Source organism: Amphiprion ocellaris, chromosome 16 (genome assembly GCF_022539595.1).
Source record: "Amphiprion ocellaris isolate individual 3 ecotype Okinawa chromosome 16, ASM2253959v1, whole genome shotgun sequence".
NCBI lineage: Eukaryota > Metazoa > Chordata > Actinopteri > Pomacentridae > Amphiprion > Amphiprion ocellaris.
In genome coordinates this window covers 9216606-9238189 of record NC_072781.1, presented here as the reverse complement: position 1 = coordinate 9238189, position 21584 = coordinate 9216606, and the positions used below count along the sequence as shown (strand labels likewise).

The 21584-nt window shown below is 42.0% G+C and overlaps 1 protein-coding gene across 28 annotated transcripts in view; it reads left to right on the top strand.

Annotated features, from left to right (window-relative positions):
* Positions 1–21584, top strand: part of kcnma1a (potassium large conductance calcium-activated channel, subfamily M, alpha member 1a) — a 158029-nt gene that overhangs the window by 32290 nt on the left and 104155 nt on the right. For all 28 annotated transcript variants that reach the window (XM_055018971.1, XM_055018979.1, XM_055018973.1 and 25 more), the window contains exon 2: positions 5646–5813. In XM_055018971.1, coding sequence (XP_054874946.1) covers positions 5646–5813 — 168 coding nt within the window. The remainder of the gene's footprint in view (positions 1–5645; positions 5814–21584) is intronic.

Genomic DNA, 21584 nt, shown 5'->3' with positions numbered 1-21584 from the left:
TTCTGCCTCCCTCTGACTCTTTGTTTGACTGGGTGTCCTTCTCTTCCCCCGTAGCCTGTGCCTCTTTGTCCCTGTCCTGTAGATTTCTCACTGTCAGTTCTTCTCTTTGTCTTCCTTCCTGTGTCATGTTTTATCTGTCGCTCTCTTGCTCATTATTACCCGGCCTCCCCTGTGTGCTCTGTTAATTGGTACAATCCTAATATTAACAGTGTTCATCTGTCTCATTATAAAAAGGCTTCTTGAAGTAGAAAGATGAACTACATACATTTTAAATAGAAAATTGAACAGGTGTTGCATCAGTTTGCTTCACATTAGTGACTCTGTGAAGTGTCTGATTAGTCAAATGGTGCAATGGGCAGATTGAGAGCTGAAATCTGGTCAGTGTTGTATTCCTCATCTCATATTTGTAATCATTTAGTTGGAAGTGAATTTCTGCATGCTGTCGGAGTTGATTATGTCATCATTAACTGCTGAAAAATCCACACAAAATGAGTGGAACAATGCAGATAGTCATAGAAAACGATTAGAAGCCAGACATGAAAAATCAACTTAACATTAAATGTGATATTTAGCTTTTCAGTCCCGTTTGATTTGGGCACAACAGTGGTGTAATGCTACAGTAATTCTATCGTCTCACTTCTGTTTTTAAAAAATAAATAAGCCTGTCACTAACAATTTCAACCACAGTCTGATTTCATGCTGCACACTCTCTGAGCAGTTTTTCATACAGCAGTAGGGTATAGTAACACTGTTTACTTTGCTGAGAAATTGGAGGTTTGCAGGCTGTTTCCTGCAGCTCATCTAACAGCTCACTGTAGCTGCTCAATCTTGTACCATTACTGCCTGTGATGTTTAAAAGGAATACGCTGACAAAAAATGGTCTGCGAGTTTCTGTTGTTGCCTCGTATCTGTGTTTTGCCAGCTGAACACTTTTGTCAGCTGAAATACTGACAGGTGACAAATTAACGGAAAAAAACAACAGTCTGCGTAAGGTACTGGGCCACCACATGTCACCAGAACAGCTACAGTGCACCGTGGTATTAATTCTCCAATTCTCCAAACCTGATTGGAGAGATAAACATGAATCTTTAAAATATATTCCTTTTATGATGGTGCTGTCTAACACATCGGTCAGCATATCCCATATAGGTGTTGAGATGTGGTGACTATGAAGGCCTTAGCATATGAATGAGTTAGAAGCAGAGGGGTCTAACCCACAAAAAAATCACAACTGTGTTTTTTTTAATAATTTCTGTAATATTTTACGGTGTAGATTTTAATGGACAATGTGGTCTAACCTTCAACCCAAATATAGCGTTACAGTGGCACTTTGAATTCTTGAAAATATAAAACTTTGAACCCATTTTTCTCAAAAACTGCAAAAAGTGGGTTAGACCACTCTGCTTCCAAACCCTTCATATGATTTCCATCATTTTCATACTCATCAAACCATTTACTGACCCCTCGTGCCCTGTGGATGGGGACATTGTCATCCTGGAAGCTCAGGACAGAAATGTTTCATGACAGGATAAAGGTGATCCCTCAGAACAACTTTGTATTGATTTGCAGTGACCTTTCCCTCTCATGGGACAAGTGGACTCAAACCATGCATACCACAGCACAACAGAGCCCTAGATCTCTTTACTGTCACGGTCAAGGGTTCAGATTTTCCCTTTAATTTGTGTCCTATCTGTGATATTAACATGAAATGTTCACAGTAGCAGTAAGCTACTTTTCTAGTAGGGCTTTGGGAGACTGAAGAGTAAGCAGTAAGGCTTATATCAATAAATTGAAATTAATAGTAGTAATCCAGCACGGTAATGGTGGACTCCATGTTTACAATAAATACACATTACACAAAGAGGTAAATAGTGATTGTATAGTCATTCAGTGCCTACTGCAGAAACACAGCGTCCATGAAAAAGTGTTTTGATTTTCTAAAAATGTTTAGGAGGCTTTTTCAATAAACCTACAGCACCGGCAGGGTGTCAGAATTAACTGTCTCTCTTGCGTGGCTTAATTTGTCTCCTGCATGTCTGTGTTGAGCTTTATTTTAAGTCTTTGCCTCTTTCATCGTCATCTGCTTCTCATTACATCATTTTGTCCCTTTTTTGAGTTTGGTTGTAAACATATTTACTGACTCCTGCTGCTCCCCTCTCTGCCTGTCTGTCTCTCACTTCCTGTCTCCCTCTCGGTTTGACATCACAGGTGTGTATATATAGCTGGCAGATGGATTCTCCCATAACAGTCTGCTTCAGTGCCTTTTTTTTCCCTCCCCCCTCAGCTTAAGCCGACCGCCGGCTACTCAAATGAACTAGAAGAAATTCCTTGTTTACATTATCTCCTCTGGTCTGCCCAGCCATCAGTTTGTGACTGCATCCATTATTTATGCATTCCCTTCCACTATGGACAGAAAAACATCACTGCTGCATGCGTTCGTATAGGTTTTATGATCAGATGTGTCCAACATGGAGGTAAACACACAGAGTTTATTATATAAGTACAGAGATATTGTTGTTTGATGTGTCCATGTGTTGCTGCACTCTGAACCTGTCAGTCAGTCGTCAGTCAGCAGTATTTACTACAAAATTGTTGCGACAGGACAGATGTCTGAAGGCATTTACAGCATGCTTGAAAGCAAATCTGGAGGAAACGGTTGCAAACGAGAGCTAGAAACAAGTGGTGTGAGTCACAGTGAGATGTGATTTGCATGACATACAGTAGTTCCAGTGTAATGTTGCGTGTTCCTGCTGTGGTATATGTGTGTGTGTGTGGAGTGTGAGGTTGTTGGGGCCCTGTTTAAGTAACTGCTGGGGACAGACTAGCACATAACATGTCTAGAGTGCTATCATGCAGGCACACAGCCAGTCTGAGTGAAACCTTAGACCCGCATGCATGCACACTTTGCAGAGTATTTGCACCATGTGACGGGCAAGACGCGTGCCGGCTACGTAGTCAAGTGAGTACTCAAGGGTGATGGACGGAAGGTGGTTGGGAGCTTTAGAGAAGACAGAATCTTAGTCATGCAGACTGCATATTCAGTTAGATATATATAAATAACTATTTATAGTTTACCAAATTCTCTAGCTTCCATCCAGCAGCATCTCATGTATTGTAAGCTTTTGCAAGAGCTTAAAGTTAAGAAAGGAACTGGTTTAAGTTGCAATTAATTTGGAATTAATTTTAATGATACACTTGGTCACACTTCTTGGCTTAAACTAGGAGTGGAAGGTAATTCACATCCATTAGAGCTAACACCGCACTTGACTTTGTGCCAAGCTATAATCTAGAGATGGATGACAAATTGTAGGAAAAGCCTGAATGCTTGACCCCTATTTAGATGGGATCTGGTGGCTCCGTTAGGCTCCGGAGGGTATTTTACTGGCATGGTTTGGGTCCACTTGTTCCCTTTGAGCTAATTGGTCACTGAAAATCAATGCAAAGTTGTTCTGAGTGATCACCTTTACTCCATGAGGAAACATTTCTAACGTGATAGGAGTTACCTGTTAGAGGATGACGATGCCCCCATCTATAGGGTATTAGGAGTCACTGAATGATTCAATACGTGTGAAAATGATGTGAATCATCTGCTGTAGTCATATCTTAGTCCAGTTGAACACCTATTGGAGATTTTTGGACCAATAGCGCTCTCTATGACCATCTTGAAAACACCAAATAAGGGAATATTTCTTGGAATGATGGTGTTCATCCCTCCAGCAAAATTCCAGCTCAAGAATCAATGTCAAGAGCAACTGAAGCTGTTCTGGCAGGTGTTAGTGGCTCAGAACCTTAGTAAGTCACTGTGTGTTGGGTTTTCCTTCAAATTGTCACCCATGTTTTACCGTCACCCATCATCATTACAAAATTTCCCCTTGCAGAGTATTTCTCTTCTACATTCCATACTATCTGTAAATCGGACTACAGATCCTTCCATCCTCTTCTTCATTCACTCCTTGTTATTGCCATATAAGAGTCTCACTTTGTCTTCATGCAGGTTAATGGATTTGTGTATACACACACGCACACACACTATGATTTAATCCTTAAACCTCAAATGCAAAGTCTTTATCCAGTAATTGTTGCTGTCATTTCTTATCAGGCCCCGGTTTCGTGTGACTTTCAAAAACAGAACAAAATGCTTCGAATCATACTCCTGATAGGTATTTTTAAAGTTTGTGAGTCTCCTAACACTAAGTCATTTAATGAGTATATAAAACATAAGTAACTGAATTAGCCACTGGAGTATGGAGAGGCCCAACGGCAGGAGCAGATAATGATCTGATGACTAAGTCAGGCTTTTTTAGGGCCAGTTTATTGGCATTGTTATGGGGTTGGAATGAAATTAGGAAAATGGCAGCTGTGTCCATGCCATATCATTATCAAATGTAATCCAATTTGACCAGACAATCCTCTTGAAATGGACAGAGCACTCTCTTGGGCTCATCTGTAATAGCACTGCTCTTTAGCCCTGCAGAAACACTCAAGTTGCAGTCTGGTTTGTTTTGTGTTGCATGTGGGCACATATCGGTCACCCCAGGGGTCACCTGGCCTTTGGTTCCATCTCGTTATCGCTCCATAGAGTTCCTGGAATTAAAGTGTGTAAAAGCCAAAACAAACTCTCAGTAAACACAAACCGTTTTGACGTGCATCATCGTTGTTGGATGTTATGAGGTCATCCAAACAAACTGTAGACATTTGACATATACAGTACTAGGAAGCAAATTTCACTTTGTTGACATAGCACATAATCTGATTTGATGGCTACTTGTCGGATGTCACTTTGAGGAGGTATGTTGTAAAATCTGTTCAGAGCGCTACATATGTACCCTGCGGTAATGTGAGCCTGTCTCCTTGGAATGGAGCAATGGGTCGCCATCAAGGGGCTTAGAAGTTATTGCAATTCCAGGGATTCTCCATGGACGCCGTTTGCCAGGGCTAACCTCAAGGTTTTATGAGACTGAATGTGACACACACAAACCTTTGCTTTACATTTTTGCATGTGTAGTGTGTGTAATTGTAGGATTTTGTTGCCTCATAGGCTGTAAAACACAAGGAAAGCTACACATTTCCATTTTCTGCCAGAAGGACAGGGGAACCGAATGCCTGGTGTGTCAAATCAGGAGTGAGTGAATGGCTGGAAAGGAACAGCTGCATGCAGTGACTGCTGTGCCAAGGAAAGCATGTCAATGAACTGCCATGCAACTCTGCTCACTCAGTTGGACACAAGAAGTCACGATAAAGGGCCTGCATGAAAACAGCAGTCTTACGTTCTCTACCCCGAGGACAATTAACTTAAAGAGGCATATGTGCAAAACAACTAGAGTGACTACATATACAGTCTGTCATTACCTAACTTGTACATTCATTTGACTACACATATTCAGCTTACAGCAGATGGATGCCATCACGGCATGACTGCTGCAATGACAGTCGATTCCACTTCAGAGGTTTTGCAGCTTATCAGGAATGTGGATGTGCATGTGCTGAGGAGCACAGAAATCCTATAATTGAAATGCTGTTTTACAGTAGTGACTGATGTGTAATTTGTTAATATTTAAAAACAACTGGGGTGGTCTTAGGGATCGCATTTATAGTCGACAATGTCCTTTTTGCTCCGTTTTCTTACACACAGTCTTTTCTTCTAGGAGGCTCAGAAGGTGAACAACCCAGCTAACAATCAGCCAGCAGACAGGGCATTAAAGGGTCCTGATGAGAAGGAGGAGGCACCAGCCAGCGAAGTGGGATGGATGACTTCAGTCAAAGACTGGGCCGGTGTCATGATCTCCGCTCAGACGCTCACCGGCAGAGTTCTGGTAGGTTTTCCCATTTGTTTTGTATGTGAGTACCTCAAACCTCCAAATCCAGACTCACATCCATCAACACCTGTTGGACACTGATCATCTGGCCAACCCACAGTTCGATAAGTGCAACAGTTTGGTCCTTCTTCAGGCAAACAGATTACGAGTGTTCACACCCAAGTTGGCTTTCAGAATAATTCACTGTGTAATCCACTGCCATGTACACATTTACTCACCTGTTTTTATACAGGTCCCACTGGAGACATACTGTAGGGCAATTAATTTGATCCCCACAGCAGCTAGCGGATGCTCCGTCCCTGTTGAATCTCAGTTGGCTATTTGGCTGGCACCGTCCAGCCTTCTCTGTGCTGCAGTGGCCTCCGTGCGCCACATTGTAGCTCACTCTGCTGAGCCTCTGCCAGCTCAACCAGTGCGTGTGTGTTTATTTTGTGTGCGTTTGTGCATGCACGTCGCTGTGTGTGTGATGGGGGTTTATTTGTCAAGCACAAGAGGTAGCATATGTGGTGTTTGTGCAGTAGGTAAGAGGCTTTCACTGTGGCTTTTTTCCTAGTATGAGTTACCGTGCCTCTCCCCTGCTGGCCATCCTTTCTGTTTCATCACTCATTCTGCCCCCAGAATTTCTCCTGCACTCTACTACTAGTGGGCAAATCCCGATGTATCTGCAGTGATCTAACTTATATAAATGTGTATGATGCTGTGCTGATGTTCAGCCTGTTCCAACATAATCTCAGTTAATTCTGTGTGCTGATTAAAGTAGATATAGACTTAGCTGCAGTGTGTAGTGTTCATTATCTTGGATACATATTCCAAAGGTACTATATGTGAAGTGGACACAGTGTATTGTACTAATAACACTAAGAATTTGATTCAATTTCAGTAGTGTTTTCTTCTGTCCTATTGTGCTTTGTGCAACTGCATCCCTTTCGTAAAATGTGTAATAGGGTTATACTGAAAAACTGACTCTACCTCAGCACCATTTCTGATGTCCTCTTCCTCTCAGCTTAGCAAGATGTCTGCCACTTTGCTCCACTGAGCGGCGCTGAACATTTTCATTCTCTTAGCTGCCTGAATTATGGAAAGACGTGACCGAGTTCAGCCTTTATCAGTTTTGTGATTTATGGATTGAAGTAACACATTTAGCTTATGTAATCAGAAAATGTAATGGACAACATTAGATCCTTTCAAACTCCTTTCCATTATTCTGATGGCAACTGCGCGTGTCAGGTTCATGTCTGAATGAGCACCCTCATAACCTAACTGGAAAAATTACAACCTCAATCTTACTAGGTCAGACATAGTAACATGTCTGTATTATTCTGTACAACACTGCATAAGCCTTAACGGCATGCTGTCACATGAACATAAAGGCATGCACAAACGACAGTACTTTGAGATGTGGTACACATTTCTGCTCCAAAATTTGGTCCAAAAACATCATGGAGTGCAAAAGATGAAGTTTGCATGCCAAAACAACTTTCTCATTCACTGTGCACTAGAATTTTAAATCAATTACAAGCAGAAATATCAGTAAAAATGAAACTTCGCTGCAACAAAGACGGACTGTAATGAATCAGAGATTTGACAAAAACTAAAAGCTAAACTTTAATGTGTTGCCTTCCACTGTTTGTAGGATTCTTTCCTCTGAGTTTACTAAATTCGTGCAGCATCAGTAGGATCCATATGAGTGTCTCCAAAGTGAGATGTTTATGCATGGAACAAATGCAGTAACTTATTAATTACTTACAATTCAAAATTATCACCCACATGGAGACAGGATCAGTCCAAATCAGGATCTAACTGCAAGTTACACTATGTATTTTTCTTCACCTCAGACAGTTGAGCTATTACACATAGAGTGTAGTTCAAACATTACATAGCAGTAACTTTGTCCTGAGTTCTGTCACAGCTGTTGGAATTTTTTGATTTTACTGCTAGTATAGTAATAGTTAGAGTGGACACGTGAACATTGATACACATGAACAGAATTTGCAGCGTTTTGGAGATGATAAATACACCAGGCTAATAGTTACCTGCACAGCTGATAAGCTTGCTGTTAGTTTAGATCTAGTCATTTTTAATTAGGACTTTAATTATTATTAAAGTATATGTCTAAAAAACAAACTTCAAGATTGATGGGGATTGATGAAGCCAGCAGTGCTAGGTATCGTATGTCTAACGAGGGCTCTTGTTTCTGTCCATTAGTTCTATGTATTCTAGCTTTCCTTTTACATCTTAACTTACATCAGAGTATTAACAGTTGGTCTGATTTACACAGACATCCTGTGTGCATCTGTGGACTTAATGAAGCTGCAGTGGGAGTAAGGAGAGAGAGATGGATTCAAACTAACATACTAACACTGTCATTGTAAATGTTTGCTGGAATGTGACAGTTTCCTCACGCTTGGTGAGAATAGTTAGGAGTTTAGATGGATTCAAGCCTTTCATGGTGAAGAAGATGAAGACTCCTGTAGGGAGCTGTCAATTTACTAAATGAGCCTCTCTTTCATCGCTTCCCCACTCACACAGCTCTGCTGGCATGGACACAGTTCCCTCTCCCTTTCATCTTCTGCTCTGAGTGATTGCTCCCAGTCTGCCCTGTATGTGTGTGTGTGTGTGTGTGTGTGTGTGTGTGTGTGTGTGTGTGTGTGTGTGTGTGTGTGTGTGTGTGTGTGTGTGTGTGTGTGTGTGTGTGTGTGTGTGTGTGTGTGTGTAAAAGAGAGAGGGAAAGAAAGTAAAGAAACTTGGATGGATTCAGATGGAGAGGAAAACGGAGTAGTTGTGACAGTCAGGGAGAGTTAAAGGCACTGGTTGCTTTAAAGGGGTTTCTAGGCACAGAGATATCCCAGTGCATCACCTACTGCGATTTGTTCTACTTCTGGTGAGGCTGATAATTCTGCCCAGCAGGCTGTGTTTGCTTACGTGCTCATCCTAATGATATGCAGCTCAATACTCTTTGTACTGAGGAGTGTTCCGTGAAGGTGAATGAGCATCTCTTCATGTGTATTTCTCTACATATATGATACATGCATTATATATCGCGTGTGGAAGCATGATTGTGTGTGTGTATGTGTGTGTGGGTGGGAAGGTGATTCTGTGGGACTCTTGCTCTCCCATCAGTGCTTCACTGCAGATCAAAATTGCGATGAGTATCCATGTACACAGAACCTGGCTGGTAACCATAGCAACTGCTTTGTAGTGGCGCTCAGTCATCTGACATTAGGGGGCTGTCTGCCTGGGCAGGGCAGAGCAGAAATAACACACACGCATAGTCTCTCTCCCTCTCTCTCCATCTCAAACACACACTCAGGTGGGATTACATCTCGATGCCGGTTCCTTTCTGTCCCGGTGGAAATGGGAAAAGCAGACTGAGGCGGATATTCTCTGGTAGGCAGAAAGTCAGAGCCCTCCATCCCTGTTTATTGCTTTCCTTTGACTGTTAGTGAAAGATCAAGTGTACCCCCAAGCCTTGTTGAATCACCAGACAAATCTAAATCCACCCTTTGGCGTGGCAGTATGGAGTCCCCCATATTGTTTTCTCATGCAGGCCTGTCTCCTGGAAATGATGCTCCTATACAATTGAAATGCAGCAGCAAGTGTTTGAAGGAAATGCAGCTCAATTTCATTTTTCAATCAGCATAATGAGGACACATTATGTTTAGTCACAGATACATTACTGAACCTATCGGTAATATGCTCACTGACAATTTTCTATGGTTATGCGTAGGCACAGCGCTTGGTAAGGGAAGGACTGTCGTGAATATAGAAGAAGTTATGCCTGGGCACTAAAACAAAAGCGAAACTGGGATAGACACTACATCAATAGCAGTATGGAAATTGTCCAAAAACACAAAGTTCAGTTGCATGAAACTCACTCAAGTGTACTCTCCTTTTTGCTCATAACAGCCAGTCATATCCCCTGATAATGGAGGCCCTTCACCCTCCGTCACTCTCCTCGTTGTGTCAGTGCAGGTCTCCTTAGTCCTCCACCTGTGTCCTCCATCTCCTGATGACCTGCTCCAAGGGTTGACAGATTTACAGATTTAATATAAGATACGTGCGGAGGCCGGGGTGGCGCCTTAGTATGGTGACACGATTATTGTTAGTGTGATGTAGCTTTGCCCTTTTTACTCAGCGGGCACCTCTGGGTTGTACTTGCTGTCTTTACTTAACACGAATCAAGGTGAAGTCATTAATTTATCCTGCATCATTCCTGTGTTAACATTAAAATGATTACCTGCGTACCCTGACAAATAGGCCTGATGGTTTAATTCAAAGCATACCTTTATTCTGCTAGTCTTTATTAAAAATGGATCATTCGAAATTATCAATAACTACCTGCACTGATTGCTATTAAATATTTTATCTTGATAAAATTTTCAGAATTATCGCTCAGCCCCAGAAGACATCTTCCATGACCTGAAAGGATTTTATATATCTGCAGTCAAAACCACAATCTTAACCTTAACTAGAGTGCCATTTGTTGTCTAAATCTAACCACTGACTGGTTGTAAAATGCGATGTCTTGAATGAAAATTATGTGATTTGTGTACTATCCACAAGCCATCCGCTTCAACAAGCTTCTGCTATTCACAAATGTGGTATTACCTTAATGTCTGAGCCACACTGCTTACCTCTTCTGTGCATGGCTGAGTTGCTGTAGCTGCTCCTGCCATCCCCATCTTTCTGCTCTATTATGTAATATATTGTTTAATTTCATTTCATTATATATTTAATTTTGTTTCAGCTTAATTTAGTTTACCCTCATACAGAGGAAGAGAGACAAAGAGAGAAGGCCCCAGAAAGATCATGCCCACCACCTAATGTTCTCTTGGTTTATTGAGATAATATAATTATAGCCTACGCTGGATGTCTTCTGTGACTGTATATTACTCATGTAGCCTCCACTTTCCACTTTAATAACATACAACTGCTCAAATGGTTTGTCTGTGGCATACTTTACAGGCATCAAAACTATAGTGAAAGGTGTAATGTTGGCTGGTATGATGCCAATATAATTCTCAACAGCGCACAGGTGAGGTAAGCAGCGTGGCTGAGACGTAATTCAAAACAAAACATTGCCCTGAGTGTAATTCAGATTGGCATTATGTCGCCACCACAATGTAATTGGGAAACCAATGTCGCTGTATATGAACATAAATTCTACAAGACAGGGTCGCCGAATTACCTGCAAGAGCAGAACAAAACCTGTTGTCTTATTGCCGCCTAATGACATTGCCAAACTACTTTGCTCTGATCTGAATGGAATTTAATGAACACCTATCCGCCCACGCCACATAACCATTAGGACCAAACGTGCTGCATGAGAAACAGATCATTTGGTCATTAGTAGCCTTGTTTTGAAGAAATCCCATTGCTGAACCACGACCTGCAGAAGCAAGAAAGCTATTAAGAGTCATGACATTGAACATGCTGACGACATGCAACAGGAAACAGCAAGCGCACAGACACCTGTAGTGTGTGTATATGTGTGTGCGAGACAGAATTTATGTCTACATCTTTATGCCTCATGTGATTTCACAAGACAAAGGCGCCTATAATGCATTGTTTCCTCAGCCTGGTCGTATGTCAAGTCGCCCGTCTTCGTGTGATCATAGCCTGTGTTGCCTACCTGCATGAAATCCTTCAACCACCCTCACACCCAGAGCCATATATTCAATTTGTCACCTTATGTGCCTCATAAAATACCTGGGGGGGGGGATGATTGTTGTCAGCATGAGTCTTGGCTGCTCCTCTGTGTGGGCCTTTAGCTTTTTGTTGCACCTGCCTTTACAATATCACCTTATCAAAGATTTACTACCTCATTCACACCTGAACGGCCTCCAGTGTTGCTGTCTGTAAGCGTGGGGTCAAAAGGATAGACATGATGGGGTGAGCTTTAACATAATTGGACATATTCATCTGCTGATAATCAAAATTTGATGAGAAAAAAAACCCCACAACATTTCTTAGGATAGCCTGAAAAATGCATTAAAATAGTTTCTCGTGGGCCATGACTGATTGATAGGTGAAAAAGTCAGTCTATGGGGATGAAATGAATAAGTACCAGCTGCATTTTAAGAAGACTCTGTCTCTCAGCTGTCCACACAAATGCACCGCATGTGGAAGCATAGGTGAAGAGGAGAGCACCTCTGGTCCGGCGGTGGATAGCTCATCAGTTTCTTGACAACCGTATCCCCCCAGTTGTTTTGTTGAAAGACCTCATTAAGCACTGAAGGGCGCAGTGTCCGAGGAAGTGGCTACTTGGACAGCTGGAAACAGTAGAGTCGGCTGAATTCTTGTGCTGCATTGTCACGGCACCTCGTCTAATTGATTCCCGCATTAATGCTACAGTAACGACGTATGTAATCCCATAATGTCCAACGAAAACAGCAAGGATTATAACCTCTGAATGTAGATATTCACCCTATCTCTCCGTGCAGTGGATTTGTGCTGCATGGTGGGTCCAGAAATAGGTCAGTCCTGCCATCTTTCTTAATGGGATCTTAGGTGGCAACCAGGGACCATCTGTTCACATGGCCCGCTCCCTAAACCCTATGGTCATCCCTCTGCCTACCCATCCACCCACACACTGCATACTGACCTCTACCATCTGCAAATACAACACATCTGTCTCTTTTTACAGGAAAGTGACAGCACATGCATTCTAGCTGCCGTTGAAACAAATCCAGCCGAGCAGTAGAGCCTCTGACACTAGGCACAGCTTCCTTTTTCACACTTTCTCCCTTTGTATACCTTTCCCTGTGATTACCCCTCTCTTATCTCCTTATGTGTGAACAGTTGCTTACAGTGTGTGTGTGTGTGTGTCTTGGCAGAGAGCAAGGAGAGATTGTGCAGAGTGTGTAAGGATGCTGTTAGTACCTTCCATTGTGTTTCCATGTGTCCTCAAACATCCTGTTGTGGAGAAAATAAGTGTTCTCTCACACTCCCCATGAATGCCTTCCTTCCTGCACAGAGAACAGCTGTCATTCACAGTGTTCTAGTTTTCAGACGGGGATTGTTTATGTTAGCGTGCACTTATATCTATGTACGGGTACGCTTTTGTACCGACAGTCCTTTGGGCTTGCATAAGCATATTTGCGTTTTTTTACAGCAGCCGTTGGGTCCTGCCAGAGTGTGTTTGCATCCCTGGGTTTACCCGTGAACGTCTGTGTGTGCGTCTCATCCGCGTTTGCCTGAGCAGATACAGTGTTTTTCTCCACTCTGTGTGTGTGTGCGTGCATTGACGGTTTCTCTCGTGCACGCTCAAAAGTGTAAATCCATGTCTGTCTGTTTCTGTTTGGGCTGGCTAATTGTGCTTTCCTGTTGAGCGTGTGGAACTAATTTATTGCAGTCAGTAAACTCCTCAGCATGGATACAGCTGTCAACACAGCACCATCTCAAGCACAGCGCTCCTCCATGACAATAGCCTCATCTCTCTGCATAAAACTAACAGGCAGCGTATGTCTCCTCATATGCATTCATTAAGAAAAGGTGTCTTGTGTATTATGTTGCATGATTGCACAAAATTGTTTTTGCCATCCAGTAGAGCATTGTTTGCCACAGCTGTAGAAGCTCAATGTGATTTTTTTTTTACAAGCTACATATCTTCCCACACATATACAGAGATACATACATGCCCTGAACAAAGGCTGGTAGGTTTGCCTAAAATCATCATCACAGTATTCATTACGGTATCTTTTTGTGTTAATATCACTAACAGAAATGATCAAAATGGTATGATTTTGCTAAAAGTCATCAAACTTCCATTTCGATTTATCACCCACCTCTACCTTTAACTCATGAACAAAAGTACACACAGTCATGCTGGCAAACTGTTTGTCTTTTCTCAGTGGCTGTCAAAAGTGCCTGGCTGAGAGAGCATCTGTCACATAAATGTGAGAAATAAACAATCAATAGCCGCAGAGACCATCTCCCCAGAAATCATCACGCACGTTTCACAAACCAATTTGTCTGTAAATTAATAACACTGGACACGGAGAAATTTTTCACCTCTCTTTTCCGCATTTGGGGACATGACACTTTGCCACAGCAGCGTGTTCCTCCATAATGAAACTCAATTTCCGAGCCACTGCTCTCCCATTCCCTTAACTCGAATTCTGTGCCCCTCGAAAACCTCCAGGCTATCTTCTTGCCTCCTTCCCATTTCTCTCAGCTGTTGAGTTTAGCTAGCTGCACAGCTTATTCATTTGTCATTTGCCATAATTTATCAGTTCAGTCGATGGCAATCCAATTGGCATTGACTTAAATCCTCTGAACGGTGATGAATGGCTGTTTGTGCTGGAGGAACCACAGGGGACAAGCACTGCAGCAGAAAGAGTGAGATGGAGGGAGCAGAAGGAAGGAGATGGGTGTGGTACCAGTGAAAGTCTCCACACTGGGCTAATTGTACAGGAATATGACAATCCCCAACTAGGAACTGTGACAGGAGAGTAAAAATGAAAATATTTTCTAGAGAGAATAAATGATTTCTTTCTAAATATGAAGTAAAAATATGAAAGAAAGATTTCAAGATACAACATCAAGGGAATGATGAGTCTGATCATGCATACAGTGTTGGTTGATTGTCAGCAATGTAGAATGGTCTGGTTGCACCCGTTGCCATTTTGCAATAAGGGAAAATAGTTTTGCCTTGTTTATATTTCTCTCAACTGGTCTCAGTTGTTTTTGGTGCTAAGTGATGGCAACACCTGCAAAATAGTGTTGGAATATAAGTGAGAGTGGAAGGAATTGTAGTGGAACATGCTTGCAAAGTTAAACTTTTCCAAAACATGGAAGAACATAACTGTTGGATAGCAAATCTTGTATTCTTTGTAGGTCTTTACAGCCTTTCACCAAAAGAACCAAACAGGTCTTACCTACTGCAATCAAAACCTTTGTCGTAACTTACCATTTCCAGCATGTAGGATGCTAGCTCGGAGGTTGTTGTTTTCAATAGCAAAGAGAGTTCTGAAGACAGTAACATGCAGGTAGCAGCAGAGGAGGAAAATTCTGTGTAAAAATGTGGCCTTTGACAGGCTTATACCTGTAGTTTATATCCGATGAGTCAGAATCCTTGGCCCAGACTCAGATATCGCTGAAGGGCTTCCATAACATTCTGCATGTACATTTATAGTCCCCTAGAGGATGAACCTTACTGACTTAAGCAATTCACTAAATTTCCCCCTAGTTCCACCACGAGACGGACATTTTTGGTTTTAAACCTGAAAACTAATTCATGGACTGCAATGAAGCATTCAGGCATTGTGCAGGAAGAACTAATACTTGATGATAATCCCCTCTCTTTTCTTTTTTAGTCATGATATCAAAATTTCAATTTGCCAAATCCTTGTTTGTGACCATATACTGTACCTTCAAAATGAAGGACATCCCCATCAGTGTTGTACTTTGTGTTCTATTGTAATCACCTTACCAGCATGCCGACACACTGAACTAAGACGGTGAACATTGTACCTGCTTAACTTCAACATGTTCATCTTTGTCATTGTAGGAATGTTAGCATATTGATGTTGGCTTTAGCTCACAGCACACATGTGCCTTTGTGCAGCAACATTGAGCCAGGCAGCACATCTGTAAACTCAGTCCTGTTATAGAAGGGTATTCTATTTTTGCTTCTGTTTTACTCTAATTTTAGCTTAATACTGATGGCTGGAGTGAAAAGATAAACATCTAATTCTTTAGCCTTTTATGTGTACTGTGTTTAAGACAGCAAAGCCAGAATAACTCCAGCATGTGTGAGGTACAAATGAAGTTATTGGAGTAGACATTTTAGTAGATCTGTGGAGATGTTTTTGGTGCCGGCGTTTGATTTAGTGCTCCACTAGGATTTAGCTGTGGCTGAGAATTTGTTCTCCTACCGTGGCCACAGGTCAGCTGTGCGAGGTCAGTCCTGCTGGCTTGGTTTTTCTGGGCTGCCGCCACATAAGAAACATAAGCCATGCACTGAGCGGTGGAGGAGTGTGGGAGGAGATGGAGGGGACTGAGAGGGAAAGCAGGGTGTCATAGGAGGAAAGAAAAGCAACAGGGAGCCCTGCTATCATGCTATATAGTTTCAGCCGGTAGAAATTCACACACTGTCTTCTCACTTATGAAGCAGACATAGTGCTGCACATCTGAGCATGCATACTGTATATACAGGCACATTGCACCACATTATATTATCCAGAGATCATTTACAATCTGTCAGGCTTGAGTTTAACTGTAATGATGCCTCAGAGAAGAAGGAGTCCATACATCGTGTTTGAAAAATGCACTAGGACTAAAAACGGTAATTTGTTTTGCCATATTCACACCATGTAGTGTAGCTGAAGTTGATGAATTTCTTCCTCTGTTTGCATTTTATCTATGAGCGTTCTGCTGCTTTGAAATTTGCAAAACACGAGGGAGAGTTTTACAACCCTGAAATGGTTGGTCTCAGTTTGTCCTCATGAATGATTTTCCCTGCGGCCCCCCTTTCAGCCCGTCATAACTCTGAGATGGCTCTGGGATGACTCATCATTGCTCCTTTTTTTTTTTCTCCCTCTATCCCATCTATTAGGCCATCCATTTGCCACCTGCGCCACTGTCGCTAAAGAGCCAGTGACCTACACCCATCTTCTCGCGCTGCAGCCCCCCGTGCCCTTTGTCTGTCTCACCCTCCCTCTGTTTTGTGGAGGTAAAGGTCAAGAGAGCAGACACAAAGTGATGTTTCACTTAGCCGGCTTCCCAGCCTTTCCCTTATTAGATCAAATTCGCTGGTGACTTACAAGGCAATGTGTCTGAGACAGTGTGGCGACAGTACACATTCATTTGTTTCCTTTCGTCTGGGTAGGGACTCGGCACATTCATTCTAAAAATATTCACAAATGAAATCATGCCCCTGGAACTAAAATGTGTAAAGTAGAAGGTTCAAGTATTGTATTACAGAGGGGGTTTTAATAGAAGCGTTTTTGTGCAAACAGACCTGGTGGCATTGCCCTTGAAGGGTGTCGTAAGGAAACCCGAAATCACTTAGCTAATTACAGCAAACCCACCATAGCTCTTAAACAAGTAGTCCATGCTATTAGAAAATTAAAATATTGCCTGCCTTGAGTCTCAGAGAAGTGACTGCAGTAATGACATTCTGTTTGCTTTTTACAATATGATTATTTATGCTCTGCTGAAACCTCTGGCTGAGGAGTGACAGGGTAGTCAGAGATGAGATTACATTTTAAGCACATTAGACTGCAGGCTAGAGACAGACAGACAAACAGACTGACTGACAGAGAGTCGGAGGCACACAGTCACAGAGCAAACAATCAACAGGGAAGGCAAATGGACAGGCAGAAAATTGTGCGTAGACAGATAGAGACCTAAGTCGGCAGTCAGAGAGGATGCAGACATTGTCATGTTTGTCATCTGGAGCCCCCTGTCACCTCCACGACTAGCGCTCTCACCGTCTCATCTTTGTCATGGCGGCCTGCTATGGTCTTGGGGAGCAGTGCTGAGTGACTCAGTGCCTCTGGGATGACGCACACCTAATGGATCAGAACTTGCAGCATCACATCCAACCGCATCTAACACCACTGTCACTGCCAGACACATTTCCTAAATATTTCTAAAAACAAGATTACAGACAGATGACATTACTAAAATTACCAAAGAACAAAAATGTCTTGGATTAAAAACGCCACTGATTAAACAAATGTCTTTATTTAGAAAAAGATAGATAACTTCTGTTTTAAGGGCCATTCCTGCTGCACGTGTCATTCACCACGTAAAACCACAGGCAAATTAAAATACGCTGCAATAACTAGCAACGTCAGAACCTCCAAATCAAGGATTAATCCTCTTTGAACATGGTGTCTAATTTAAGCAGCCCCTGAAAACAGTGAATGCCAATCCAAATCTGCAGATTGTATCACATGTGGTCTGACGTCGGCAACTCTACATTAAATTTGAATGTGCAGGATCCTGTTCTATATACTCTGATGCAGTAGGTGGCATTGTGCATCCAAAAGTTTGTTATTTCTAGAAGTAACGCTGGCTGTGCTAGCAGCTAAACTTTCCATCTGGTTCTATTTGAAAAATAATAATCAAATTGCGTTTCTTGTGGAACCTTCAGTGTGAATAGTTTTGAAGCCTTAGAGTGACAACAAGAGACTTGACGTTATTGTTTTTTTTCTTTGTGACACATGCAATTGGAACGGGTCAGTAAAGCGGATTTTTTTTCAATAAGTTTTCACAAAAAATTATTTGTACGTTTTATACTGTATTTTCACCACATACCAAATATCCTCCACAGTTTGAAAGAAGTTATTTCTCACTCTTGATCAGATCATTTATGCAATTTTGATGAGCAAGCCATGCTTCCAAAATAGAAATTGAGGGGAGGGGAAACATGTGATTACTTGAACTTCTACATTACACATATACATGGATTTACAGCACACTGGTATGTAGTTTACATACTGCATTGCATGTAAACACCCTTTCTGATTACTGCAGTTCTTCGAGTAACTGTAGGTGCTTGTAAATGTACTGACAGTTAGACAGCTGCCTGCTTCATAAACAGAAACTCAGACTTTAAGCCACATCCCACATAAGCTTTCTGTTTCCACCTTGTCTTTGAACACATCATGTCCACCACTGAGTCGTGTGCTGCTAGTGTCAGTTTGCTTTCATTACAGCTACTTGATCTGTCACCTGCAGCTCACTAAGCCCCTCAGCAACATATCTGTTAGAAAAACAGATCACATCTGATGCTAAATTGAGAGCTACCTCAGCACAACCAAAAGATAAATCTGCTACTTAGCGATGGCGACATGAGCTGGAGATAGCTGCTATCTAACTCACTTTCTGCTCCAGATTCCCTGGAGTGGGCTAAGTATGAAGAGAATTTCCCTTTGGGGACTGATGAAGTATCACACTATTAACATTCAACGTTTTCTTGATGCAGGCTTTATATGCTGCATGTCAATTGCTCTGTGAAGCAGGAACTGCCTCCTCTTCTCAGCCTGTCTCATCATCTATACATCAGCAGGTCTGAGTCACACAGAGAGATGGTGTGGGAGTGAAAGGATCAGTGGAGATGGGACTGACTGCATCCCAACCTCTACTTTGTAGGGTGGACAGGTTATTATTGCAGCAACATCAGTGGTGGAAGATAGATGATATGGTTCTACTCCTCCTAAAGCTGACCTAAGAGGCAATAAAAAGCAACTGTCACATAATGTTTTATTTCGGCGGGAAACACCTCCTTACTGTGCTGTGCAGAGCCTTCAATAGGTGAATGATAAAGTGCCAGCTTTCCATGTGTGGGCACTGCTGTATCATAAGTTTCATTTTTCAGTCTTTTTTCTGACCGTCCTGTGACTCCCGATGACAGCGCCGGTCATAGATGTTGTCTCAGGTTCGTTTTGAATATGCTGTTGTCACTCGTGTCATGTTTGCGCTTCTAATTGCTTATCAGAGGAGTCGGCTCTGTGGGGACCATCTGCTAAGCCAGGTTTCAGATCCGTTTACCCCCACTGGGATTCTGTTTCCTGGGATGGGACGGCCGCACACCGTCCCTAAAGCGCATCACCTCCGCAGGCCCGCCGCTCACTGCTCACAGTTTCCATGAGATCATTTGGGGACGATCACAGGTGATGTAAGAGGCACAGGAAAGAAGGGAGGGAGGCAGGTTATTTTATGAGAGGGCAGGTGAAGGTGAGATCTGACGGGAAATGGCATAGAGATTTTAACAGTGTTTAGATGGCACAATGCTTATTTGCAGGAGTTTTTCACATTAAGTATTCTTCATTTGATGTAATCACATTGGAATTTTTTTCTGTATCACAAAATGTTTTCAGGAATTTCTTTTAGGCTTTGCCAAGCAAATATTCTAACAAAGTCTAGCCTTGCATGTGAGTCAATCACAGTGAAACGACACATTTTTTGGCTTTGTTACTGAGGCTCTCTCCTATTAGGAGCCATGGCAAGGTGCTAATTAAATGGTTTGTAGGTCTGTCTCCGCCTCCGGCCCTGAATTGCATTAGTATTGACTTCAAAGCCTCAATGCATCTGAGAAGGACCAGAAGCACAACTTTTCTCACCTCTCCTCTCCTCTCCTCTCCTCTCCTCTCCTCTCCTCTCCTCTCCTCTCCTCTCCTCTCCTCTCCTCTCCTCTCCTCTCCTCTCCTCTCCTCTCCTCTCCTCTCCTCTCCTCTCCTCTCCTCTCCTCTCTGCCATACTGTCGCTGTATTCGGCAGCATGCACAAAGCCTAATATATAGGCAATATAAGTGTGTACATTGTGATTGTTATGTAATGCGCTCATACCTGCACACCAGTGACAGAAAAATGATCCTTTTAGACAAAATCAGTTCTAATTAATAAAGAATATCTTCACTGGTTAACAGCTGCACCTAAGCTGAGAAATACTGTTATATAACATGTTTATCACAGCAGGTAATGTTCACTCTTGAAACGGCTCAAATGCATAAGCAGATTGGCCCATCCCTGTTTTTCAAAGAGGGGCATAGTTTCTGCACTAGAAGATATAAAAAATTGCAATATCTGTTTTTCTTTCATTTACTTCCGTGTCTTTTGAAATAATCTCATTGATAAATTGACTCTAAACCAGTCTGTCTTGGGGCTACTTAGGTGAAGTAATGAAAGCATAAAACTCCCTCTGACAAAGGGGCTAAAAGGCCAGACCATCCCAGCCTCAGAAGACTGAATAATGTCTTGGTTTTGTGATCCCATTTTATTACCTCGCTGCAGCTGTGTGTGTTTCTCTGGCACATTGTATTCACAGTTATTCCCACAAGTGGCATATCACCGTGGCAACATCTCACATCACTTATTCACTGGAATGAGCTGTGTGCCCTCCGTCTGTCTCTGTTTTTGTTTCTCTCTGTCTCCCTCCACCATCCTTGGGTGCTCCTCTTCCTTATGTTCGCTTTTTCAATGAGCTTGAAGGGGCCCTTTAGCCAAATTATGAATTATTAGAGATGTCCGGAGCCATCGGGATCTGGCTGAGTCATATTGGAGTGTAAAAAAAGAGTAACAAAGAAAAAAAAAAGTATTTTCTAAAAATAATCTTCTTTCTCTTTTGAGTTTATAATGAAAACTCAGAATTAATCTGAATGACAGGGAACCAATTAAGAGGAGTGCAAACTGGGAAACATGCATATTGAGTAATAGTAAAAATGGCGGCAAAACCACCACAGCAATTGTGTATCGATTAAATGTAGTGATATTCATCAGTCTACATAAATCAAATAACTCGCCACTTGTCATACAGTTTGACAGCAATCTCACTGTAGCCGCTCTATGTAGATGTATAATATACTGATCACACAACATTGTGGGTATGTTTTATTTAAGGTTGCTACGTGTGCTTGCCTATTGGAGCATTAAATCAGTGATTAATTAAAATTGATGCAACCTTTTTCTGTGGTCATGCAAATCTCTATGATGATGCCATATTTCATTTTAATGCAGCGTGGTGCATTTTTTTGATACTATTTACAAAAACCCTCACTTCCACTGTGGATGTATGTTCATGCATTTTTTAGACTCAATTAGTCTCAATTCAATACAGTGAAAAACTTTGTTTTTTGTTGAGTTTTTTTTTTTTTTTTGTTTGCCATGTGTATTAACTCATTGCAATGTAACTGAACCCATGGCTATTTTAACTCTGTAGAGTTTGTCAGGACTGATTCATCCATATATCACCCCAAATAAAGTAATACAGCTCATTCCTGGTCTATCTGGTCCCCAAACCCCATTCAAAATTATGATT